This window comes from Erinaceus europaeus, chromosome 9 (assembly GCF_950295315.1).
Source record: "Erinaceus europaeus chromosome 9, mEriEur2.1, whole genome shotgun sequence".
Classification (NCBI taxonomy): domain Eukaryota; kingdom Metazoa; phylum Chordata; class Mammalia; order Eulipotyphla; family Erinaceidae; genus Erinaceus; species Erinaceus europaeus.
Genome location: NC_080170.1, coordinates 93,500,200 through 93,525,242, shown reverse-complemented (window position 1 = coordinate 93,525,242; position 25,043 = coordinate 93,500,200). Strand labels below are relative to the sequence as shown.

General features: G+C 36.7%; 1 protein-coding gene across 1 annotated transcript; it reads left to right on the top strand.

Annotated features, from left to right (window-relative positions):
- Positions 1 to 665: 665 nt before the first annotated feature.
- On the top strand, positions 666 to 25,043 carry C9H3orf85 (chromosome 9 C3orf85 homolog). Its single transcript, XM_060198407.1, has 3 exons — positions 666 to 823; positions 22,187 to 22,320; positions 24,662 to 25,043. Exons 1-3 carry the CDS (start codon positions 775 to 777, stop codon positions 24,749 to 24,751), a joined length of 273 nt encoding a protein of 90 aa, XP_060054390.1. The 5' UTR covers positions 666 to 774; the 3' UTR covers positions 24,752 to 25,043.

The following is a 25,043-nucleotide window of genomic DNA, read 5'->3' as shown; positions in this document are numbered from 1 at the left end:
TAACTTAGGAAATTTTTCTGAGTCTCACTTATTCATCTATAGCTAATAATACTATCTTCACTGTATATTTGTCATGAGGATTAAATGAGATAAGGAGATAGGATGCAGTTGTGCTCTTCCCTACCCTCCAGACAGCTTTCCTTTAGGTCCAAAGTTAAGGAGGGCTTGAAGAATAACTCACTTGCAAGGCACAGGAGTATGTGTACTGCCATCCATAGCCATTTTTGAACCCTGGCACCACATGAGAATGTTATGGCATGGGAAGGGGACTTCTCTGTATGTCCCTCTCTCCCTGTCTCCATCTGAAGTAAAAAAAGGTGAAAAAAAATCAGTCTGGAAGAGGTGATGTCATGCAAATAAGCAAAACAAACAATTACAACAAAACTCCCTAAGCACCTTCAAAGTTGAATAATGGGGGTCCCACCTGTAGGGGGAAAGCTTTGCCAAGGGGTGAAGCAGATCTGCTACCAGCAATGTATAAATACCCCCCCCCCCTTTTTTTAACAGTAGTCTGTGTGAACAGTGAAATTAGCAAATAAGTACATGGTCCATATAAGAACAGCCTGTGAAAAGTCAGTCCAAAAAAGTCCAAAGGGTAAAAAGGCAGGAGTTATATAAAGAAACCATCTCAAGCAACAGTCTCCTTCTGACTTGTTTTAGCTCCAGACCTTCCAGGTATGCAGCAAATTCTTCACACCCCCAAGAAGGACCTGATATGCCCTAAAGCTTCACTCAGTCACAATTAAATAAAATCTTTCTTTCCCAAACAGGAATATGGCTTATAAATTGCTTCAAGTGATTCTCTATGCAACATTGCTTCTAGGTAAGAACATATTTCTTCTTTATTTATCATGTCTTTTATCACTGTTAGGTTGAAAGCTCCTTTTAACTTTTTAAAGAAATTTACAGATATGTTTTATCCATACACCAATTCTGTAACATTGGCGAAAACAAATCTTTGTGTCATGCTTTGATTTTGAACATGATGGTGTTAACTCTGGGTATGATCATCTTATTTCTAATTGTGTATTAAAGTATTAAAATGTAACTATTTCTAAAAATTCTATTGAACAGCTGCCTCCACATTAAGTGCTGTAGTGTCCTTGAACAAAGAAACATTTTAAATGCCTTTTAGAAACTGTAGCACTTTCATAGTACTATGATGAGTAGACCTCAAATTCTTTAATGTGAGTGTGAATTCATTAACCTTTAGGGCAAACACTAGTTGAGAGAAGTGGTGTTTTACAGAAAGATCAAGGAAGGCACTGAAGGCCAGATGATTTGCTGCAAAATTGACCCTGTAATTCAGTGACTTGTATCTAAAATGAACTGAGGTGATTTATTCTTCTTCTGATGAAAACTGAAAATACTTACAAAGGTGTAAAATTCACAGTTAATTCTCTCTGATTTACAAATACCTCAAATGAAGGTGATTAAATCAGAATAAATTTGACGGGGGGAGACACCATAATTGTTATGCAAAAAGACTTTCATGCCTGAGGCTCTGCTATCCCAAGTTCAATCCCCAAGCACCAACATAAACTGGAACTGAGCAGTACACACACACACAACCTGAATAATTGTTTTTTCTGATGAGCTTAATTTTCAATTATATGTGTGTAATTAATATTCTATTCCTAAGCGTATGAATCATTCTAATAGTGAGCTTTGTTTTAGCCATCAGTGTTGCACTTTGCATTTTGCATGTTTTCTTAATAAATAAGTTAGAATATTTTATCTAAACTATTGTTAAGAAATTATGATCTAGGTATGTGCAATCACTCCCAATTATAGCCCTTATCTTGAAAAGGGGAAAGTGAGGCTGGCACCTTTAAATGAGTGAATGAGAAACACACTGTAAATAGAAGTCATGGGCTGGTTTTACTCCATCAGTTAATGCTTTGCCTTGACTACTGATCCATGTGATTGACTTTATAGTGAGTGATGGTGGGTGACTGCAAGACTAAAAGCACTGCGTCTAGTCCACAGTTAGTGAGAGCACCTTGAGGCTAGAAATACCTAGAAAAAAGGAAAAAGTAGCTCTACAACATTGCTTCCACAGTCTTTCTTAAGAAACAAGTTTGAATTGACTTTCAATCCAGCTGCAAGACAAATTAGTCTACCTATTAAGACAACTGGTCTAACTGGCTTCACTTCCAAATTAAATAAAATTTAAAAGTTTGCTGTTGAAATACATGAATTAACAAGTTGAAAATCAGAAGCCACAGGTGGAGGAGCACTGACACTTCTGGGTTAGCCTGCAGATCTCAGCAAAGATACCTGTACTGTCTATAGGCTGAAGAGACTCGAGTCTCTAGAACTATATTATTAATTACATGAATAACTAGTTTACAGGACGTTCTAAATCATAGAGGTTTCAAGTAAGAAACAACAGCTCAAACTGACCTTTTGCTCCTTCACTCCCTCCCTGAATTTATTTTAAAAGTTTAGTCCAGTTCTGGGAGATAGTACAATGGCTATGTAAGACTTTCCTGCCTGAGGCTTTGAGATCTCAGGTTCAATCCCCAACACCAACCAAAGTTGAGCAGAGCTCAGAATAAAAGAGAAAAAAATTAATTTAAAAAAATGAAAAAATGGGAGCAGGCAGTGGCACACCGGGTTAAACGCACATATTACAGTGTGCAAGGACCTGGGTTTAAGCCCCAGGTCCCCATCTATAGGGGGCAAGCTTCACAAGTGGTAAAGTAGGGATGCAGGTGTCTCTCTGTCTCTCTTCTTCTCTAGCTTCCCCAACTTTCTCAATTTCTAGTTCTATCCAATAATAAATAAATACTATTTTTGTAAAAAGAAAAGAAAAATTGTAGCTTATTTATCTGCATATCCCTGAAGTCCAGCTTATCAAGGGAAAATTATTAATTTTGTTTTGCTTCTATTATTTAAAAACAAGTTCTCTTTGTTGCAGAGTAGTTGCCTAACAAATTGCATTTGTCTAGAACTTAATTTAATCTAAGTAGGGAGAGGATCTCATTATCTTTATTTCTAATGGGAATGCTAAATCCAAAAATGATGAAGAACCTTACTCAAGTAATTAAATTTATGAGTAGAGTCCCCATATTATTATATTATTGATTTTCTCAAAATAGTAGCATATGCACATTGAAACTGATTTGCTAATGAAAAAATCAGAACTTCAAGTGTCATGATTTGATTAAAAGAAAAAACAACCTTTTGAGCCGTTAACTCAACATTGTCCTCTATAATAAAATAGCAAACACCAATACTACTACTTCAGGTCATTATTATTTGTCAGAGATTTGCCACATGCTACTTTAACTCAACACTCCCAATTACTGAAGTAGGTGTTATGATTCCCATGTTGGAAAGAAAAGTGAGACTAAAAAAAATTAAAAAAAAAAACAGAAAAAAGGAAAAAGTGAGACTAAGAAAAGTGAAATAATCAAGTTACACAGTTAATCAATGATGAATGCCAAGTTCATATCAAAATTCTACCTCCAAGTCTTCTTAAAACTCTATTCTTTTTTATCTTTTGTTTTTTAATTTTATTAGTGATTTAATATTGATTTACAAAGTTACATGTCAGTTAGGGTTTAAATCCACTCCATTCCTACCACCTGGGTTCTGAATCTTCAATCTCCCCACTGCAGACCACCACCGTTCGGCTAAGATTGTAGACATGGGCCAACTATCATCTCTACAACTATCAATCTATATTTATACATAATTGTCCCCCCCCCTTTTTTTTTCTTATCCAATCCTCTCTTCCCCTGCAAGCCACTAATGACAACATTACCACCTCCATATGTCCCTCTCCTTTTCCTCCTCTTTCTCTCTGGGTGCTGTTGGAGCTGGAGTTCAGAGTCCCTCTTATCTTCATCCTCCTATCACTTCTTCCCTACTGGGAGTAGGGATCAAGGTTGTTTTGGGGTGCAGAAAGTAGGAGTTCTGGCTTCTGTAATTGCTTCTCTGTTGGACATGGGTGTTGGCAAGTCGATCCATACCCCCAAGCCTGCAAAACTCCACTTTCTATTTCATGAACTATAGTCCCCTCTGACATTACAGTGTTAGATACAGTGTATAGCCAACAGAGCACATGGCAAAACCTTTTAAAGAAAAAAGGAATATAGTCAAATTTCTAATGAAATGTTTTGATTAAACTAGAGGAACAATGGGTATAGTACAGAATATTCATGAGCAAAAAAAGATGCACCAAGTTTTAAGTACTTACAAAGTTAATAATCATTTGCTTCTGTAATATTTCTGTATTTTAAGTTCATACATGACAATAGTCAGGTTTACCAAGGTGGAGGCAGCAGCTAGCGATCATCATCTAGATGTGCTCACTGTATACTCTGTTACTTATACATTGGACCTGGGTGACTGGAAGTGCAGTTTCCAGATATTTTTATAAGCTGGACAGCCATTCATTTCTGCATGACAAGGCACCTTTACACCGGATCACTCAGGAGAAAACAGGAAATAGTCAAGCACTCTGCACTGTACCGTGCCACCTAGACTAATATCACACCCGATGGTTCCACAAGAACAGATTAGAAGAGTGAGAGATGGGTGGCTTTTTCTGAGAAAATAGAGTCAAGCTAGGTATTCAATAAGGACTTCCTTAGCTGTGAGAGTAGAGGAAAGTCTTAAGCTCAGCATGTTCCATCTCAATAGGGCATTTATTAAAAGTCAAACAGTCCTATTTCACATACAGAAGAAAATTGGAAACTACTTGGCAGCTCACAAGACTCATATGCCTAAAGCTCCCCGTTTGATCCCTAACATTGCAAGTACTAGATTGATACCCTGGCTTCTTCCTCTCATTTGAAATAAAAACTTCTTTTATTTTTCTTCATTTTTTATTGAGGGGGGAATTAATGCTTTACCGTGCAGTCACTGATACGTGTATACAATTTCATTATGTATCAGGCCCTCAAAGTTTTCTTCCTCCCTTCCCTCTCCCTCCCTCCTCAGAGTCCTTTGCTTTGCTGCAATACACTGGTTAATGCTTCACTTTGTGTTCTCCCTTCCCATCCCTATTTGTTAAGTCCCACTTAATAAGTGAGATCATTCGATATTTATCCTTCTCTTTTTGTCTTATCTCACTCAACATGATGTCCTCAAGTTCCATCCAAGAGGATACAAAGGAGACAATTCCACCATTTTCAACAGTTGAGTAGCATTCTATTGGGTAAATATACCACAGTTTTTTTTTAACCCAATCATCTGTCATTGGTTATCTGGATTGCTTCTAGGTTTGGACTATTACAAACTGAGCTGCTATGAACAAAGGTATACATAGATCTCTTCTAATAGTTGTTTTTGTTTCCTTTGGATAAATCCCCAAAAGAGAAATTGCTGGGACATAGAGTAGGTCTATTTTTAGTGTCCTGAGAAATATCCAGAATGTTTTCCACAAGGGTTGGACTAATTTACACTCCCACCGGTAGTGCAAAGAGTTCCTTCCCACCCTGCATCCTCTCTAACATTTGTTGTTAGTGTCTTTTCTAGTAAAAAGCATCTCACAGGTGTAAAGTAGTATCTTATTGTTGTCTTTAATTGCATTTCTCTGATAATCAGTGACTGAGCACCTTCTCATGTATCTGTTGGCCCTCTGGATCTCTTCCTCAGTGAAATTTCTGCCTATGCCTTCGCCCTATTAGCTAATGGGTTTTTGTTTGTTTGTTTGTTCTTTTGTTATTAAGTTTACTGAGCTCTTTGTGCATTTTGGTTATTAGGTCTTTATCTAATTAAATACATCTTTTTTAAAAGGAAAACATACAGATGTGGAAAGTGCTTCACTGACTAAATAAGTGAATTCTTGCTATTGGCCCATATATTAAACATTTAGGAGGTCCACACCATATTACTGATGTGTGATCAGATCTGTCCATAGTTGCAAATTTGTCTTATGGCTTTAAAAGAGAAAAAATATATATAGGGTTTTTGTTTCTCTAGCATAACTCAAGTCCTTGTTTTCCACTTGGTTAGTGAGCAAGGTCATTTTGTCTTGAAAAGCTGTTTTGTTTTCCAGCCTTACAGTTGCTTCCTTATGGCCCTGTCAGCATCTCCAGTCCCTCCCTTTCTGCTTTCTTTGCCATTAAATAGTCATTCATTCCTGCAGCCTTCCAGTTCCTTAGAAACTATTCTTTGATACAATTTTAGTTTATCTCAGAAGATTTTTGTACTTAATTTTGCCTACTCATTTTGGCTTAAAAATGACTGTTGCTCTCAAGAAGATGGACAGTTGTGAGAATAGATTGAAAAATATTGGCTGGAGAAAAAAATATATATTGCCTATAACTAGATTCACTTGACACACTGAATGTTGTATGGAAAGAATGTATTTCCCTGTTCGCATGACATTATTTTTCATAGCATCAAAGTCCCAGCAATAAACATAATGAAGCATTCAAGATAGGTCAGTACTGAACTGCTAAGAAAGAAAGAAAGGAAGAAAGAAAGAAAGAAAGAAAGAAAGAAAGAAAGAAAGAAAGAAAGAAAGAAAGAAAGAAGAGAAGAGAAAAGGGGGAGTAGAGTTGGGGGAGGGGGGATGGGCAGTGGCATACCCAATGGAGTATACATGTTACAATGAGCAAGGACTCAGATTCAAGTCTCCAACTACAGAGTATGCTTCACAAACAGTGAAGTAGTGCTACAGCTGTCTCTTTCTCTCTCCTTTGCTTCTTCCTTGCCTTTTGACTTCTGTCTGTATCCAGTAACTAAATAAATAAAATAGTAGTAGTAGTAATAATAATAATAATAATTTGCCAACTGTAATGTGCTACATTTTTCTGTCCGCAAGATTAAAAACTAATAAAAGATCTGTCAACTCCAGCAATATGTCCCAGGGAATAACGTGGGTGAGTGAGTGAGTAAGTGAGTAAATGAGTGTGTGATCTCAATGTATTGAGAACAGGTTAAACAGATTGAAATTGACCTCAAGTGATACCAGTTTCTGTTTACTTTTCAAAGTACTCAACACATCAGCAGTTGTAACGTCAATAAAGCCGAAGTTCCCGAGTTAAAAGTTCAGTTACGAAGGCATTTTATTAACAGACAGTTACGCATGATGCTGGGAACTGGAAAGCTGAGCCCATAGTTCAGTTCCTCTTTCTTTTTTCCTCAGTTCATGCCCTCAGTGCTCTTTGCCCTCCATCTTTTTATTTTCCCTTTTTTGTCCAGCCCATCTATTCCCATGCCAGCTCACCATTTGTAATCTCCCTTCTTTTCTCTCTCCTTTTGACTTCTTTTTAAAATTCTTTTTTAAAATATATGTATTCTTGTTTGTTGCCCTTGTTGTTTTATTGTTGTAATTATTATTGTTGTTGTTGATGTCGTTGTTGTTGGGTAGGACGGAGAGAAAATCGAGAGAGGAGGGGAAGACAGAGAGGGAGAGAGAAAGACACCTGCAGACCAGCTTCACCGCTTGTGAAGCGACTCTCCTGCAGGTGGGGAGCCAGGGGCTCCAACCAGGATGTTTACACTGGTCCTTACGCTTTGCGCCACCATGTGCTACCACCCAACTTCCCTCTTTTGACTTCTTAACTTCTTTTTTCCTTTCTTTACATGTTTTCTTTCACAATTCAAATGTTCTGTTTCCCATTTTTCTTTATTTATTTGTACTTGAATAAAAATTTAAGTTAAGTGAGAAAATTTGAGCCAGTGACCAAGGTTTAGAATGGGGGTAGGAAAAATTCTGTCTGCCAAGGACTGTTTGGATACATAGGGTACTGGTTCCCCTACCTCCACTTCTCCTATCCTCACCCCCCCACCACCATCTTTCTCTCTGCTGTGAAAAAAAAACTTTCTTCATGTATTATCCTTTGCTTAAACTAGTCTTTCACAAAATTATAATTTTTTTCTATATTTTGAGATATTTTCAAATTTTGTATTATGTTACTAAGAATTCTGTATGTGTCTTTCTCCTGATCTTCCTTTTGTATTAAATACCTAGAGTATTTTTGAACTTGTGACAGGAATTAGTGTTTAATACTTCATCTCTCGTACAAAGAGTGCAAGATACTAGGTAAAGGACAAAATGAATGGAACCAGAAGTGATTATGCTTAGTGAAATAAGTAAAGGCTTGAAAAACAACTACCAGATGGTTTCACTCACGTGTGGAATCTATAGACTGATACACATGAATGGACAAAAACAAAGCAAAACAAGCAAGCAAAGCAATCAAATTGTTTTCTAAGACTCTGAGAACTATGGTGATTATCTTTAGGAGATGAGAAGTTGGGGGTGCAGAACCTTCATGGTAGGTACAGTGTGGAATGATGCCTTGTAATCTTACAGCCTAGTAAACCACTACTAATCACAAATAAAAATGAAGAAAATATATTACATAAGACTACTTCACATAAATGTGAAGGCTGGGGAGACAGCATAATGCAAAAGACTTTCATGCCTGAGGCACTAGAGTTCCAGGTTTAATCCCCAGCACCACCATAAACCAGAGCTGAGCAGTGATCCGGTAAAAACAAAACAAAACAAAACAAAACAAAACAAAACACTATAAATTTGAGTATCAGTCATACCCAAAGGAAAGCATGTAGTTTGGGACCTGTGTTTGTGGATCTGCCAGACATGTAAACATGTGATCTTCTGTCCTACTTGAATTGCACCATATTTATTTCACAGACATACAGATGTTGAAGGAATTCCCAGTCATGAATATCTAGGATTGACAAGCTCCTGTTGCTTGGATTACTGTAGTCTTTGTTCGTGATAATAATCTAAAATAGTAGATCTATTGGTTTTTTTTGCAAATACTCCCTTCTTTGTCCAGGTTGTGATGAATTTCACAAATGAACTGAATTATTTTAGAAAGCAATTCATTATGCTTTTTTGCTCCTACTTTTTTTTTTACTAGAAATAACAAAGCTGGAAGATATAGCAGCATAGAAGTACATAAAGAACCTGATGATTGGAAGCCTTGTTTTAGAAAACTTCATATCCACTTGTAGGTTACAGAAGCACAATAGAAAGTGTGGCCTCTGACAAAAAAAGAAAAAGTAGCTAATGACACAAACCAAGTTATACCTGAAAGACTTACTAACTAAAATGAAATATTTTCTCTTCCAAAGATCAGAGTATTAAAAGAGAATGAGAATGAGGGAATTAAGAATTAGACTCAATTACGTTAATTGGCCCCCTCTGCATGAAAGAAAACAGGAGAATTCTTTCAGACTTTCCTTTCTAATTCTGCAACTTAAGTTTGCCATTGGACTTTCTGATCTTTTCAGAGTGTAGTTCCTGTCAAGAGTATAATTTTTATGATCATGTCCATAGTATATAAACAGTTCAATCATTTCTCCATCATCAAATTTAAAGATTCCCTTTTAAACTCCCCTGGGAGATGGCAACACAAAAAGTCTTTCTAGTTCTGATTATATTGTTTCTGTTTGTCCTGTACTGTTTATTAGACCATGATGGGTATAATGAACTTATTAGACAGGCTTATTTTTTTAAATTTATTTCTTTATTGGGGAATTAATGTTTTACATTCAACAGTAAATACAATAGTTTGTACATGCATAACATTCCCCAGTTTCCCATTTAACAATACAACCCCCACTACGTCATTTATCATCCTTCATGGACCTGTATTCTCCCCACCCACCCACCCCAGAGTCTTTTACTTTGGTGCAATACGCCAATTCCATTTCAGGTTCTACTTGTGTTTTCTTTTCTGATCTTGTTTTTCAACTTCGGCCTGAGAGTGAGATCATCCCATATTCATCCTTCTATTTCTGACTTATTTCACTCAACATGATTTTTTCCAGGTCCATCCAAGTTCGGCTGAAAACCATTTTTTTACAGCTGAGTAGTATTCCATTGTGAATATATACCACAACTTGCTCAGCCACTCATCTGTTGTTGGACACGTGGTTTTGGCTATTACAAATTGTGCTGCTAAGAACATATGTGTACACAGATCTTTTTGGATGGATGTGTTGGGTTCCTTAGGATATATCCCCAGGAGAGGAATTGCAGGGTCATAGGGTAGGTCCATTTCTAGCCTTCTGAGAGTTCTCCAGACTGTTCTCCACAGAGGCTGGACCAATTGACATTCCCACCAGCAGTGTAGGAGGGTTTCTTTGACTCCACACCCTCTCCAGCATTTGCTGCTGTTACCTTTTCTGATATATGACATTCTCACAGGAGTGAAGTGATATCTCATTGTTGTCTTGATTTGCATTTCTCTGACAATCAGAGACTTGGAGCATTTTTTCATGTGTTTCCTGGCCTTTTGGATCTCTTCTGTGGTGAATATTCTGTCCAAATCCTCCCCCCATTTTTGGATGGGGTTATTTGTTGTCTTATTGTTGAGTCTAGCAAGCTCTTTATATATGTTGGTTATTAAACTCTTGTCTGATGTATGGCATGTAAAGATCTTCTCCCATTCTGTGAGGGGTCTCTTGGTTTGGGTAGTGGTTTCTTTTGCTGTGGAGAAGCTTTTTAATTTGATGTAGTCCCATAGGTTTATACTTGCTTTAGTCTTCTTTGTTATTGGATTCGTTTCATTGAAAATGTCTTTAAAATTTATGCGGAACAGAGTTCTGCCAATATTTTCCTCTAAGTATTTGATAGTTTGTGGTCTAACATCCAAGTCCATGATCCACTTGAAATTTACTTTTGTATTTGGTGAAATACAGTGATTCAGTTTCATTCTTCTGCATGTTTCAACCCATTGTTTCCAACACCATTTGTTGAAGAGACTCTGCTTTCCCCATGTAATAGTCTGGGCACCTTTGTCAAAGATTAGATATCCATAGGTGTGGGGGCTCATTTCTGGGCTCTCAATTCTATTCCACTGGTCAGTGTGTCTATTCATGTTCCAGTACCAAGCAGTTTTGATGACAATGGCCCTATAATACAGTTTGAAATCTGGGAGTGTGATGCCTCCGGTTCTGTTCTTTTTTCTCAAGATTGTTTTGGCAATTCTAGGTCTTTTCTGGTTCCAGATAAACATCTGTAGCATTTGTTCTATTCTCCTAAAAAATGTGCTTGGGATTTTGATGGGGATAGCATTAAATTTGTAGATGGCTCTGGGTAATATATTCATTTTGATGATGTTAATTCTTCCAATCCATGAACATGGAATATCTTTCCACTTCTTTGTGTCTTTTTCAATTTCTTTGAGTAGTGACTCATAATTTTCAGTATACAAGTCTTTCACTTCCTTGGTGGTTAGATTTACTCCTAGATATTTTATTGTTTTTGTTGCTGTAGTAGAAGGAATTGATTTCTGGATTTCAATTTCTTCTAACTTGGTGTTTGCATAGAGGAATGCCACTGACTTTTGAATGTTAATTTTGTAGTTTGACACATTACTGTATTCCCTGATGATTTCCAAAAGATAATTACTGCATTGTTTAGGCTTTTCTGTGTATACTGTCATGTCATCTACAAATAGGGAGAGTTTGACTTCTTCTCTTCCAATCTGTATGCCTTTAATTCTTTGCTCCTGACTGATTGCTATGGCAAGAACTTCCAGCACTATGTTGAATAGTAATGGTGATAGTGGGCATCCCTGTCTAGTACCTGATCTGAGTGGAAATGCTTCCAGTTTTTCACCATTGAGTATGATGTTGGCTGTAGGTTTGCTATATATAGACTCCACTATCTTCAAGAATTTTCCATCTATTCCCATTTTTTTGTAGTGTTTTGATCATAAAGGGATGTTGAATTTTGTCAAAGGCTTCCTCTGCATCTATTGATATGACCATGTGGTTTTTGGTCTTGCTTTTGTTGATGTGGTGGATCACATTGATTGATTTACATATATTAAACCAACCTTGCATGCCTGGGATAAATCCCACTTGGTCATGATGAACAATCTTTTTGATATACTGTTGTATCCGGTTGGCTAGAATTTTGTTCAATATTTTTGCATCTATGTTCATCAGAGATATTGGTCTGTAGTTTTCTTTTTTGGTTGTGTCCCTGTCTGCTTTTGGTATCAGGGTGATGTTGGCTTCATAGAAGCTGGCAGGGAGTATTCCAGTGTCTTCAATCTTCTGGAAGACTTTTAAAAGTAGAGGTCTTAGTTCTTCTTTGAAGGTTTTGTAGAACTCATTTGTAAAACAATCTGGTCCAAGACTTTTATTTTTGGGGAGACTTTTGATAACTGTTTCAATTTCATTAGCTGTGATGGGCGTGTTCATGTTATCCACTTCCTCTTTACTTAGTTTTAGAAGTTGGTAGGTATCTAGGAAATTGTCCATTTCTTCCAGGTTCTCTAGCTTGGTGGCATATAGTTGTTCATAGAAGCCTCACATGATATGTTGAATTTCTGTGGTGTCTGTTGTGATATCTCCTCTTTCATTTACTATCCGATTTATTTGGGTCTTCTCCCTTTTTTGTTTTGTGAGTCTGGCTAAAGGTTTGTCGATTTTGTTCACTCTTTCGAAGAACCAACATTTACTTTCCTTGATCTTTTGTATGGTTTTCCTATTCTCAATGTTATTTATTTCTGCCCTTACTTTAGTGATTTCTGAACTTCTCGTTGCTTTAGGGTTCATTTGTTGTTCTTCTATAGGTCTTTAAGATGTGCAATCAGGCTGTTTATTTGTGCTTTTTCTTGTTTCCTAATGTGTGCTTGTATAGCTATGAACTTCCCTCTTAGGACTACTTTAGCTGTGTCCCAAATATTTTGATAGCTTGTGTCTTCATTTTCATTGAACTCTCAAAACATTTTGATTTCTTCCTTGATTTCCTCTTTGACCCAGAAGTTGTTAAGAAGTGTACTGTTGAGCTTCCACATTTTGGCACTGTTACTAATCTTTTGTTGATTGTTAAATGTTAGTTTAATTCCACTGTAGTCTGAGAAGATGCTTGGGATGATTTCAATGCTCTTGAATTGGCTGATGCTGTCTTTGTGGCCTAATATATGGTCTATCCTTGAGAATGACCCATGTGGATTTGAGTAAAATGTGTATTCCAGTTTCTTGGGATGAATGACTCTGAAAATGTCCAATAGTTCTAGTTTATCTATCTCTTCATTTAGCTCCCTTATGTCTTCTTTATTGATTTTCTGCCTGGATGATCTGTCAAGTTGAGAGAGTGGGGTGCTGAAGTCCCCTACTATGATTGTATTACTGTTAATATATTGCTGTAGCTCTTTCAGTAGAAGTTTGATGTATTTAGATGGCTTCTCATTGGGTGCATAGATGTTAATAATTGTTAAGTCCTCTTGATTGACTGATCCTCTGAGCATTAAGTAGTGTCCATTCCTATCTTTTTAATCTTATCTATTTTAAAGTCTATCATGTCAGATATGAGAATAGCTGCTCCTGCCCTTTTTTGTGGGCCATTGGCTTGAATGATAGTTTTCCATCCTTTCACTTTAAGTCTGTGTTTGTCTTGTTGAGTTAGGTGGGTTTCCTGTAGACAGCATATTGTTGGGTTGTGCTTTCTGATCCATCTTCCTACTCTGTGTCTTTTAATAGGTGAATTCAGGCCATTGACATTTATTGATATCAAAGATTGAAGATATTTTAACGCCATTCTTGTGGAGTTTTAGAGTGTGTTGATATATGTCCTATTTGTGGTGGTCTGGTTGTTTATAGGAGACCTTTCAGAACTTCTTTCAGGGCAGGCTTGGTGATGGTTGCTTCCTTCAACTGTTGCTTGTCTGAGAAGGTTTTGATGCTTCCATCTAGTCTGAATGACAGTCTAGCAGGATATAGTATTCTTGGCTGAAAGCCTTTCTCATTGAGCACTCGATAGATATCTTGCCATTCTCTTCTGGCCTATAGTGTTTGTATGGAGAAGTCTGCTGCTAATCTTATGGGTTTTCCTTTGTAGGTGACTCTTTGTTTTTCTCTTGCAGCCTTGAGGATCCTTTCTTTATCCTTATTCCTTTCCATTCTAAGTATGATATGTCTTGGTGTCTTTAGGTCTGGGTTAATTCTGTTTGGAACCCTCTGGACTTCTTGAATCTTTATGTCTTTGATGTTGTCTAGACTAGGGAAGTTTTCAGCTATTGTGGCCTGGAAATTGCTTTCTTCCTCTCCTTCTCATCTGCAGGGGGGTCACTTCACAAGTGGTAATGCCGGTCTGTAGATGACTTTATCCCTCCGCCTCTCAATCTTCCTCACCTCTCTCAACTTCTCTCTGTCCTATCCACTAATAATAATAATAATAATAATGGTAAGAAATAATGATGGGGCCAGGTGGTGGTGCATCTGGTTAAGTGTTCACATTACTGTGCACAAGGACCCAGGTTCAAGCCCCTGGTCCCCACCTGCAGGAAGGAAGCTTCTTGAGGGGTGAAGTAGGGCTGCAGGTGTCTCTGTCTCCCTATCTTCCCCTAGCCTCTAAATTTCTCTGTCTCTATTCAATAATAAATAAATAAAAATATTTTTAACTGGAATTATGGTTTATTTATGTCTCAAGTATTTATCCCCTTTACATTAAAATATTTCCAGAAGTGGACAATAATTACTGCAAAATAAAAATATTTTTTAAAAAAAGAAATAATGACCACGAGGAACAGTGGATTTGTAGATAACCTTGAAAAAATAAATTAATAATAATAATAATAATAATAGGTAGTATTGACTTTTGTTAAACCCACTGTGACACAGCATGAGAAAAAGAAGTAGATCTAGGAATTGAAAAGAAGAAAGGTATTTATCATAGCTTGTGATCATAAAATTAAAAGAGATATTGGCCTGGATGATACTGCCTACATGCCTACATTAACAAATAAAATATTGAAAGGGCATATAACTTTGCTGTTGGGTACAGTATATAACTATCCAGTCTTAAAATCTTATAAATTATTATTAAGTCACTAATAAAATGTTGTTAAAACAGAAAAGCAAAAATAGACCACCCATCTAAAAATTCAACAAATAAAACTCAGGGTTCAGTTTTCAAAACCCAGCAATATTTTATTGCTCTGAGCAGATGCTCTGATCTTGTTCTCACTAACTTTCAAGGTTGATCAAACAGAATGAAAAAGGGAGGAGAAATTTCTCAAGCAGAGAGGATAATAGCATGCCTTTCTATATAACTTGCATTTTATTTCCAGCACTGCTACTGACTTATTATGTGACCTTGAGAAAGTCATTTTATCTCTGGGTGTCATTTTTCTCATTTGTATCTTGTGATAATAAATACTAATTTCTGTCTCTTGAGTGATGCCATTATTATCAGCAATTAATATTTCTTGGATGCCTGTTGGGCACATAATGTTGAAGTATGTGCTTTGTTCTTGGCCAAGGGAAAAGATAGTACCAGTGAACAATATCCACAAGCAAAAAGAAGATTTACAAAAGCAAGAAGTATTAGAGGTTAAAATAGACACAGTTTATATTATAAAGCATATTTTATCTGTGAAGACTTATGTAATAGCTTTCCTTTTTTTCCCAGTGAGTATACAGTGTAGAGGGATAATTATTGTGCAGAATAATAATTTAACTTTTTTTTGACCCTTCAAAGTAACACTAACAGAACCAATTACTGTCCTTTTCAGGCTGTAAATTATATCCTAAACATAATTTATTTAGAACTACTTATCAGAAACTGATAGCATTAAATCTACTTTGCCTTGATACTGCCTTTGTTTTATGCAAAACACTGTTTTTAACAGAATAAGCGTACACTAGCCATATGACATGATTACTAATACTTTTCTTCAAAAAGAGTGAAGAAAAATCTGAAAAGTCATTTGTTAACACTTTCCTGATAAAATTAAAAATTTGGTCATGTCAGTCCTGACTAGTCAGTCAGACCAAATCAAAGAGTTCTCTAGTCCCTTCAAATCAATCCTGTCTTCCTATCTGAACTGTCACTTATCTGACTCAGGTCCCACTTAAGACACATTTGAACTGTCAAAGGAAACTCCAACCTCATGTCTCTCATTCTGCTCTCTCCCATGTTCCATCAGCCCTTCACACAGTTGACAAAGCATTTTCAAAAGTAAATTTGTGTTACTTAAACAGTTGGTTTATACATAAAATATTATTCAGATCATTAATAATAAATATATATTTTTTAATTTAGTGAGTCTTTTTTAAAATGCTGACTATTGGAGTATTGCAAAAAAGTGAAAATCTCTGAGTGGAGGGTAACTATAGATGTTCAGCTTCACTGTGGGGTGGGGAGGAGGGAAGGGACACAGACCTTTGGTGTCAAGAGTGGTGTTAATATACACTCCTATTAACGTATAGCCTGACAAATCACTATTTAATTAATATGAAAATGCTAACTAGATGAAGGGAGCATGGAAATAAAAACAAAAGTGCTACTCAACTTAAAAAAGAATGAAATGCAGGGCCGAGGTTGATAGCATAATGGTTATGCAAACAGACTGTCATGCTTGAGGCTCCGAAGTCATAGGTTCAATCCCCTACACCACCATAAACCAGAGCTAATCAGTGCTCTGGTAAAAAAAAAAAAAAAAAAAAATTGTTGACATATACTGCAACTTGATTAAACCTTGACATTACACTAATTAAAATAAATCAGACACAAAAATTCAAAAAATAAATGATTCCTTTTATATGAGGTACTTAGAATAAGTACATTTATAGACATAGAAAGTAAATTTTAGTTACCAGGGATGAAGAGTAATAGGAATCATAACACAGTTTCTGTTGTTTTTTTTTTTTAAACTAGAGCACTGCTCAGCTCTGCCTTATGGTGGTGTGGGGGACTGAACATGGGACTTTGGAACTTGAGGCCTGAGGATCTCTTTGCATAACCATTATGCTAACTAACCTCACCCCAGAGTTTCTATTTTGAATTATGAGAAAGATCTAGAGATAGTGATAATGGTTTCACAACGTTGTAAATATACTCACTGATACATTATTGTATAATGAAAAATAGTTAAAATGGTAAACTTTATGATACCTATATTTTATCCCCATATAGCAGATACTTTCAAATAAATATAGTCCTATGAATTTCCCCTTTAGAAATGATATTTTATAGAATAAATTCCAGGCTTCTTGATATGGTATATATATTTGCACCCAGGGTATCACTGTGGCTGGGTGCTAGCTTTAGGAATCCATTGTCCTGGCATCCAATCCATTTTTCCCTTTTTTTTTTTCTTTCTACTTTATTTTTATTTGGCAGGACAGAGAGAAATTGAGTGAAAAAAGGAGATAGAGAGGAAAAAAGAAAGATAGACACCTGCAGATCTGCTTAACCATTCATATAGCATCCTCCCTGTAGGTGGGGAGTGGGGACTTGAACCGGGATCCTTGAGCATGGTGCTATGTATGCTTAACCTAGTGCACCACTGCCCAGTCCCATAATCTTCCTTTAGGACCAAGTTGGTATCTTTTTTCCCCCCAATATCGTTATCTCTCATCTCATATACAGCTAAGCCCTGTCTTTCAATCACTTTAGCAAAGTGATGGTTTCTGAACCTGAACCTTAATTTGTTCCTTTGTCCCTTGACTCATCGATTTCCTTCAACCTGGAATCACGTTCTTTGCTTCAACTTCTTTCTTCCTAGCTATGGAAACCTTGCATATTCTTTTTCTTCTCTTTTATTATTTTATCGAGGGGTTAATGATTTACAGTACAGTTGTTGACACATGGGTACAATATCTCACTCATCTTCCCATGGTAAGTGTTAGCAAAACACTCTCATTCCCATCTTAGGCCCTTTTCCACCACCATAAACCAGTACCTTCACACACCCCCATCCCCAACCCTTTCCCCAGAGTTCTTTGCTTTGGAGCTATACACCAAACCTAGTCTAAGTTTTATTTTATGTTTTCCCTTTCTGTTTTTGTTTCTGAAGTTCTACCTATGAATTAGACCACCTTGTGTTCCTCTTTCTCTTTTTAGCTTATCTCACTTAACATAACATTTTACATATTCTTTTTAAAATTATTTTATTATCTTTATTTATTGGGGACAGCCAGTAATTGAGAGGAAGATGGTGGCAGAGAGGGAGAGAGACAGAGAGACACTTGCAGCCCTGCTTCACCACTTGTGAAGTTTTCCCTCTGCAGGTGAGGACCAGGATCTTGAACCCGGGTCTTTTCGCATGGTAACATCTGCACTCAACCAGGTGTGTCATCACCCAACCTCTACATATTCTTTAAGTTGAACTCAAGAACAACTTTGCTATGAGAACTCCATGGCAATATCAGATCAACCACACCCCATTAGGATGACCTTATCAAGATATACCTTACAGTTATTATAAACTCTATGAGTTCCTGACCGTCAAGGGTCCTTTGTTTGTCTACGTTCACATGCAATGATTATCGTAGCAGGAATTTGTGTGAGATAAGTGAAGGTTTTATGGCAAAAAGTATGTGCAACTGTGAAAGTAAGTACTGATCTATATGTTATGACTGACATTCCTTGTCTCCTCCTACTCTTCACTTGTGACTAGTATTGATAGGTGCTTAATAGCATATTGTATGAGTTATCTATTATTGCATAATTTTCCCCAAACTGTAGCAGCATTTAATAAGATAACTTATTTACTACTTTTTAGTTTTGGAATACCAGGAATTTGAGACTGGGTTAGGCTGATCATGCTGATTTAGAATCTTACAGTTTGGAAGGGCCTCAAATTTGGGAGATTAGGTTGCTGATGCTGACTCAGAACCACTCATGATATGGCAGTAAAGATGTGTGTGTGTGGGGGGGGGGAGGTGTGCTCATCATCTGAAAGCTTGATTGGAGCAAAAACAGCAGATTCCCATGTGGTTCTTTTGTATGCTTGCTGCTAGAAGTCTTACTTTCCAGATTTTAATCTTTTCCTCAAGATATCTGAGTGTCCACTGCAGGACAGCTGACTTTCCTTAGAGCTGGTGACTCAAGAGGAACAAGTTCTGGAGGCCAGGCAGTGGTGCACCTGGTTAAGTGCACACAATACAGTGCAGAAGGACCTGTGTTCAAGCCCTGGTCCTCACCTGCAGGGGGAAAGCTTCGCTTGAAGCAGAGCTGCAGGGTTCTCTTTGTCTTTTTCCCTCTTTCTCTCTCCCCCTCTCCTTTCAATTTCTCTCTGTCTCTATCCAATAATAAATAACTAAATAAGATTTTTAAAATATTTTGAAAAGGACAAGTTCTAAGCCACAATGTTTGTTATTTCCTATACAGAGAAATTTCACACTCTCATTTCCGTAGTATCCTATGATCACACAGGTCAGCTTGACTAAATGAATGCTCTGAGATTGCAGGAAGTCAATACCAGGAGGCACTGATGTGGGGGAATATCTTGGCAATCGTTTCCACAAATGTACTGGTTTCACTATTGGATTAGATTGCTGAGCAGCAGACCCATATTATTTTTGGCATCAGTCACTTATTTCTTCTGCAGTTTACTTTTGTCTTTTAATTTTAAACTTTCCAGTAAATAAACATTGTGGACATTTTCCTAATGGAAAATTTATAGCTGAGTCATTTTTCTATCTTTTGTCAGAAGTACATTATTTTTGTGCCCAGAAACAGTCAGATTGATGTATAATATACAAATAGGTTGTTATTCTCAATAGACATCCTTTTAGAACTAGAGATTACTGAGTTGACAAAGTAGACTGAGAGAAATAGTGTTAAATGATGAAAACCCCACTTAAGCCCAAGAACAAACTTGAAAAAAAGCATGAAATCATGGAAAATATGTAAGAAATGGCTATTTATTTTTTCTATAGTCATAAAATTGTTGCTGTTGCTTCTTTCTCCTTCTTCCTCTTCTTCTGCTCTTTTTCTCCTTCTCCTCCTTCTATTCCTCCTCCTCTCCCTCCTCCTCCTCCTTTTTCTTTCTCTTCTTCTTCTCCTTCTCCTTCTCCTCCTCCTCCTCCTTCTTCTTCCTCTTCATCTGGTCCCAAGAATTCCTTTCTCATTGTCATAACATAATGCACTGGGATCAAAGGAAGGAGTCCATTTCCCTCCTCTACTAATTTTCTAAAATAGAATTTTTCACATTTCTGTGATTTAGTTCCCTTGTCTGCACAATGACATGATTGACAGCATTACTTCTCAGTTTTGTTGTATTATATAAGGTAATTCAAGTAAATTATTTTGCATAATGCCAGTATATGTTACCTATCACTGTCATTGTTGCTGTTATCATTATTCTTCTATAAAACACTTACCCAAACATGTTTTTTTTTAAAGATTTTATTTATTTTATTAATGAGAAAGATAGGAGGAGAGAGAGAAAGGGCCAGACATCACTCTGGTACATGTGCAGCCGGGGATTGAACTCAGGACCTCATGGTTGAGAGTCTAGTTCCTTAACCACTGCGCCACCTCCTGGACCACTACCCAAACATGTTTAACCATCATCTTCAGACATGCTCCCAAACTTATACTAATACTATTCCATAGAGATAGTTTTGTGTTCCATAGGGATAGTTTTAGTTCCATAGGGATAGTTTTGTGTTTTATAATTTATAATAACCAAGACCAGACAAGAGTACTGGTCAGTATGTGTCTGTTAATGATTGATTTGTAGAATGCTTAATGTAATGTTGCCTATATTTAGATTTTGCAATGCAGTTAAGCATAACTTTATGACAGAATTATGTTCTGATTTTTTTTTTCTCTTCACCTATCTTCTTTTTTTTTTTTTCTCTCCTTTTCTTCCTGTACCAGAGTACTGCTCAGTTCTGGTTTATGTAAGTACTAGAGATGGAATCTAGGAGCTCAGAACTTCAGGCATGAAAGTCACTTGCATAGTCATTATGCTATGTCTTGAGCCATAGGACTAGTTCTGAAAAAAGTACCACTGGGTAATTTTGTTGCTGTGTGAATGGTGTAATCTACTATATAGAGACAACATGATGTGATCTTTTGGAACCATGGTTGTATGCTGCCTTATCACTGAATAAAATGCCACTAAGTAATGTATGTTTGTAAATACCTCTTTATTCCAAGCAATGAAAAGATCACAACACATCAAAATGTGGATTCAAGTGGTATGGGAGGTGGCGCAGTGAATAAAGCATAGAACTCTCAAGCATGAGCTCCTGAGTTCAATCCCCAGCAGCACATGTACCAGAGTGACATCTGGCTCTTTCTCTCTCCTCTTATGTTTCTCATTAATAAATAAATAAAATATTTTTTTTAAAGTGTGGATTCAAATTACAGCTCTGAACATGACTGTATTTCATTTGGGAATGAAAATTAAGTATAAGTGGCTACAAATCAATATCCTAAAAAAAGTTGGATTTTTAAAATTATTTTGTTTTCTTAATTCTAAATGTAAAGAAGATAGGAAACTTAATTTTGTTCAATTTAATAAAGGATCAAACAATTCTAACATTTAAACCACAGTGCTAAGTTTGAAAACACTACATCAGACTGAAAGTAGTTTTCTATTTTGCAAGGGTAGGAAGCAAGAATTAGATTGTTGCTGCCTGGTTTGATTCATATGGTTTATAAACAACAATTTATCTAATCCTTATAGTAATGTTATACAATTGTGTTGTTCTTTTATTGTTATAGTTATTATATTCCCATCTATACAAGAAAACTGTAACAAGGAGATTTAAAATTTCATCCTTCCAAAAAGTAATAGAGCTAAAATTTAAATGTAAATCTAGAGACTCCCACCCATCTAGACACTTGGAAATTTTTCATTCATTACCTATCAGTGGCATTTAAAATTTTTTATTAGTGATTTAAACATGATTAACAAGATTGTAATATACTAGGGATACGATTCCACACAGTCCCCAACATCAGAGTACAGTGTCCCATCCCCTCTACTGGAAATTTCCCTTTTCTTTATCCCTCTCTGAGAGTATGGACAAAAATTCTTTATGTGGTACAGAAGGTCTGACTTCTTTAATTGTTTCTCTGCTGAACATGGATATTGGCATGTTGATCCATACTCCCAGCCCAACAGTGACCATTATACTATAGTATATGTAGGTTACATAGAAAGAACAATGGTGGCAAAGTACTAAGGAGAAGTCATTTCTAGGATTTCCTTTCTAAGCACCTGTCTTCTCAATGACCACAACTACTCCTCATTCTCTTCCCCCCCCCACACACACACATTCAATAGAACTGCTCAAGTCTCAAGTCTGACTTGTGGTAATATGGGGATTGAACCTCAGATTTTGGAGCCTCAGACACAAAAGTCTCTTTGCATAACCATTATGCTGGTCCCCCACCCTACCACAGCTGTTATCTCTTTAAGAGGAACCATTAAGATGTAAATTATAGTCTTAAAAGATAATGTGATCTTGGACTCAATTACAGGAGCACTGGGAGCGCCATTTTTGGTAGAAGACCCAGCGAACCAATTTCTACATCTCAAAAGACACATATATTTACAGGATTACTTGGACCCAGATCACAATCCGAATACGTGGGGCAACATACTGGCTGATCAGGTATTTGCATCAGAAACAAATGTTCTTTCATCATCTTTTTAAGAAAACTGATTAATTTATGTCTTAAATTATGAAGGGGAGTAAGGAGAATGGGAAACAGAGAAAGGGAGGAAGAAAAAAGAGAAATCAAAACACTGTTCTAGCATGTGCAAGCCCAGGTCACAGTTGCTCCTATACTCTGCTGTACCCACTGAGCCACAGTTGGCCTTAACCATCGGCTGGCCTGAACACACATCACTACTTCAAACCATGATTTTTTACTCTTTAGCTGCCTTGAACTAGACATGTTCTTTCTTATCTGAGGTGTGTTTGATAAACTTTACTATCTCCTTCAATAGCAAAGGTCAAATATTCTGTATTTTTTGAAGTCTTCCCCTTCTTTGTAGGAAAGTATTTGTCCTTTAGTTTTTTTTTTCTCTCTCTCTCTCTTTTGCATGCTTATACATGTGATTGGTTCTCAAAATATCATACTGGACTTATTTGTTTCTTGTACCCAACTCCTTTGGCCAGACTAGAAAGGCAAGCTTAGTGTTTTATCCATCAATCATTATTCATAGGATCTAGCAAAATGACTGCTATATAGCCAAGCCACAACAAACCATTATACTTGTGGAGAAATGGGTAGCTAAAATGTGGTCACATTTTGGTTCCCGTTTAGCTTTTCAGCCACCAATTTCTTCTGTGATCATTATTCCTGCCTTTGATGTTGTTCCTTAGTTTTCTTGTCTTTTATGCATTCTTGTATTCATTCATAGTCTAACTCACAGAAAAATAAAATTTAGATTATCTGCCTTTATTTCACATTTACCCTATTGATGAAAGAAGCATTGAAACTCCAGGCCAAATGAATTTGCTGAATTATCCGAAAATTTCAATTGTTCATGATTTCCTTCTTATAATCAAGCAATTTAGAAAACAAAGATGTATAACAAGTTAATTTATTCCTTCACTTATTTTTCTTTCTTTCCATGAATATCAAACTCTCATTATCACCAAGCATGAGGGATGTATAATGTCATAACAGTGTTGAATGTCCTTGTTGTTATGGGGTCTGGGCCCTGCACTTACTCTGCATCACTAAATTCTAACTGATCTACCAGGGTCGATTTGCTTGTACTCAACATTTGCTTATGAAAACCACCAGCTTGAATAATGTATCTAATTTTATGTCTGCTTTTCTCCAATACAAACCATTTAGAATAATTAAACAAGGCATTTGTTTATTTGGCAAAGTAAATAATTACATAAACAGGAAGACTATATCATCTTTATGGAATATTGAAATTTTCTTTGTGTGTGTGTGTGTTTGCCACCAGATCTATCACTGGGACTCCATTGTTCCTGACAGTCAATTTTGATATAGGATGAGAGTGGGGGGGGGGCTAAAGATAAGGGATAATAGTGCTGTCGAGATAGCTACAGCACTATTTCACTGCTTATGAAGCTTTCCTCTTCAAGTAAAGGGGCTAGTGACTTGAACCCTGGTTCTTGCTCATGGTAATGTGTACACTACTAGATACACCAACTTCTGGTCTCTGAAACTTGGATTTTTTTTTTATTTTAGTTTAGTTTTCATTGCCACCAATTATTACTAGGGCTGGGTGTATGCACTGTGAATTCACCTCTGCTAGCAACCTTTCTTCTTCTTCTTCTTCTTCTTCTTCTTCTTCTTCTTCTTCTTCTTCTTCTTCTTCTTCTTCTTCTTCTTCTTCTTCTTCTTCTTCTTCTTCTTCTTCTTCTCCTTCTTCTCCTTCTTCTCCTTCTTCTCCTCCTTCTCCTCCTCCTCCTCCTCCTCCTCCTTTCTTCTTCTTCTTCTTCTTTTCTTCTCCTCCTCCTTCTCCTTCTTCTTCCTTTCTTTTGTTTGATAGGACAGAGAGAAATTGAAAGAGAAGAGGGATATAGGGAGGGAGTCAGAAAGAGAAGCATCTGGGAGCACTACTTCACCACTCATGAAGCATTCCCCTACAGGTGGGGCCGGGGACTTAAACTGGGGTCTTTATGCATGGTAACATGTATACTCAACCCAGGTCTGAATGCTGAAATCTTCAAGTACCCTCCTGCCTATGATTGTAAGGCATGACCAACTCACAAAAATTATTCAATACAATGTAACATGATTCTACCATATTGGTTTATACATTTGATCCCATAAATAATGGGGGAAAAATTGAGCGCTGAAGTAAACAGACCACTAAAATTATAAAAATCAAATCGAATTAATATTTCTCTTCCATTGTATTTCCCTCAGTCTTTTAGGGCTGTCTGTATGGTACTCAGAATAGTTGGTGCCGCATGTTTCTACGTCCTCAGAAATCATGACTTGCATTTCATTTTCTTGCAGGTTCGGGAAACATGGAGTGCTTTGAAAACAACAGCACAGTATTATCTGAATGTGAATGCCTTTGCCACTGACAAGGGGACTGCCCAGTAAATGTGCTCTGCTGGCTAAAATAGGAAAGCAAAATCACTGGGAGCTGGCAGGACAATCCAAGGGCTTTGGCAATGGGAACAAATGCATGCCATTTGCTAGATTATTTATTATGTCTGTCTCATAGAGATATTATAAGGAGCAAATATAAAAACACATGTGCATAGCTAGAGTCAGAAGTGCTCAAATGGTTACTTTTATATGAGGACCAAAATAAATATTGTAGTAAAAACATTTACTAAAAACTGGACTTTTATGGAAAAGGAAATAAAAGCAATAAATAGTTGTCATTCAA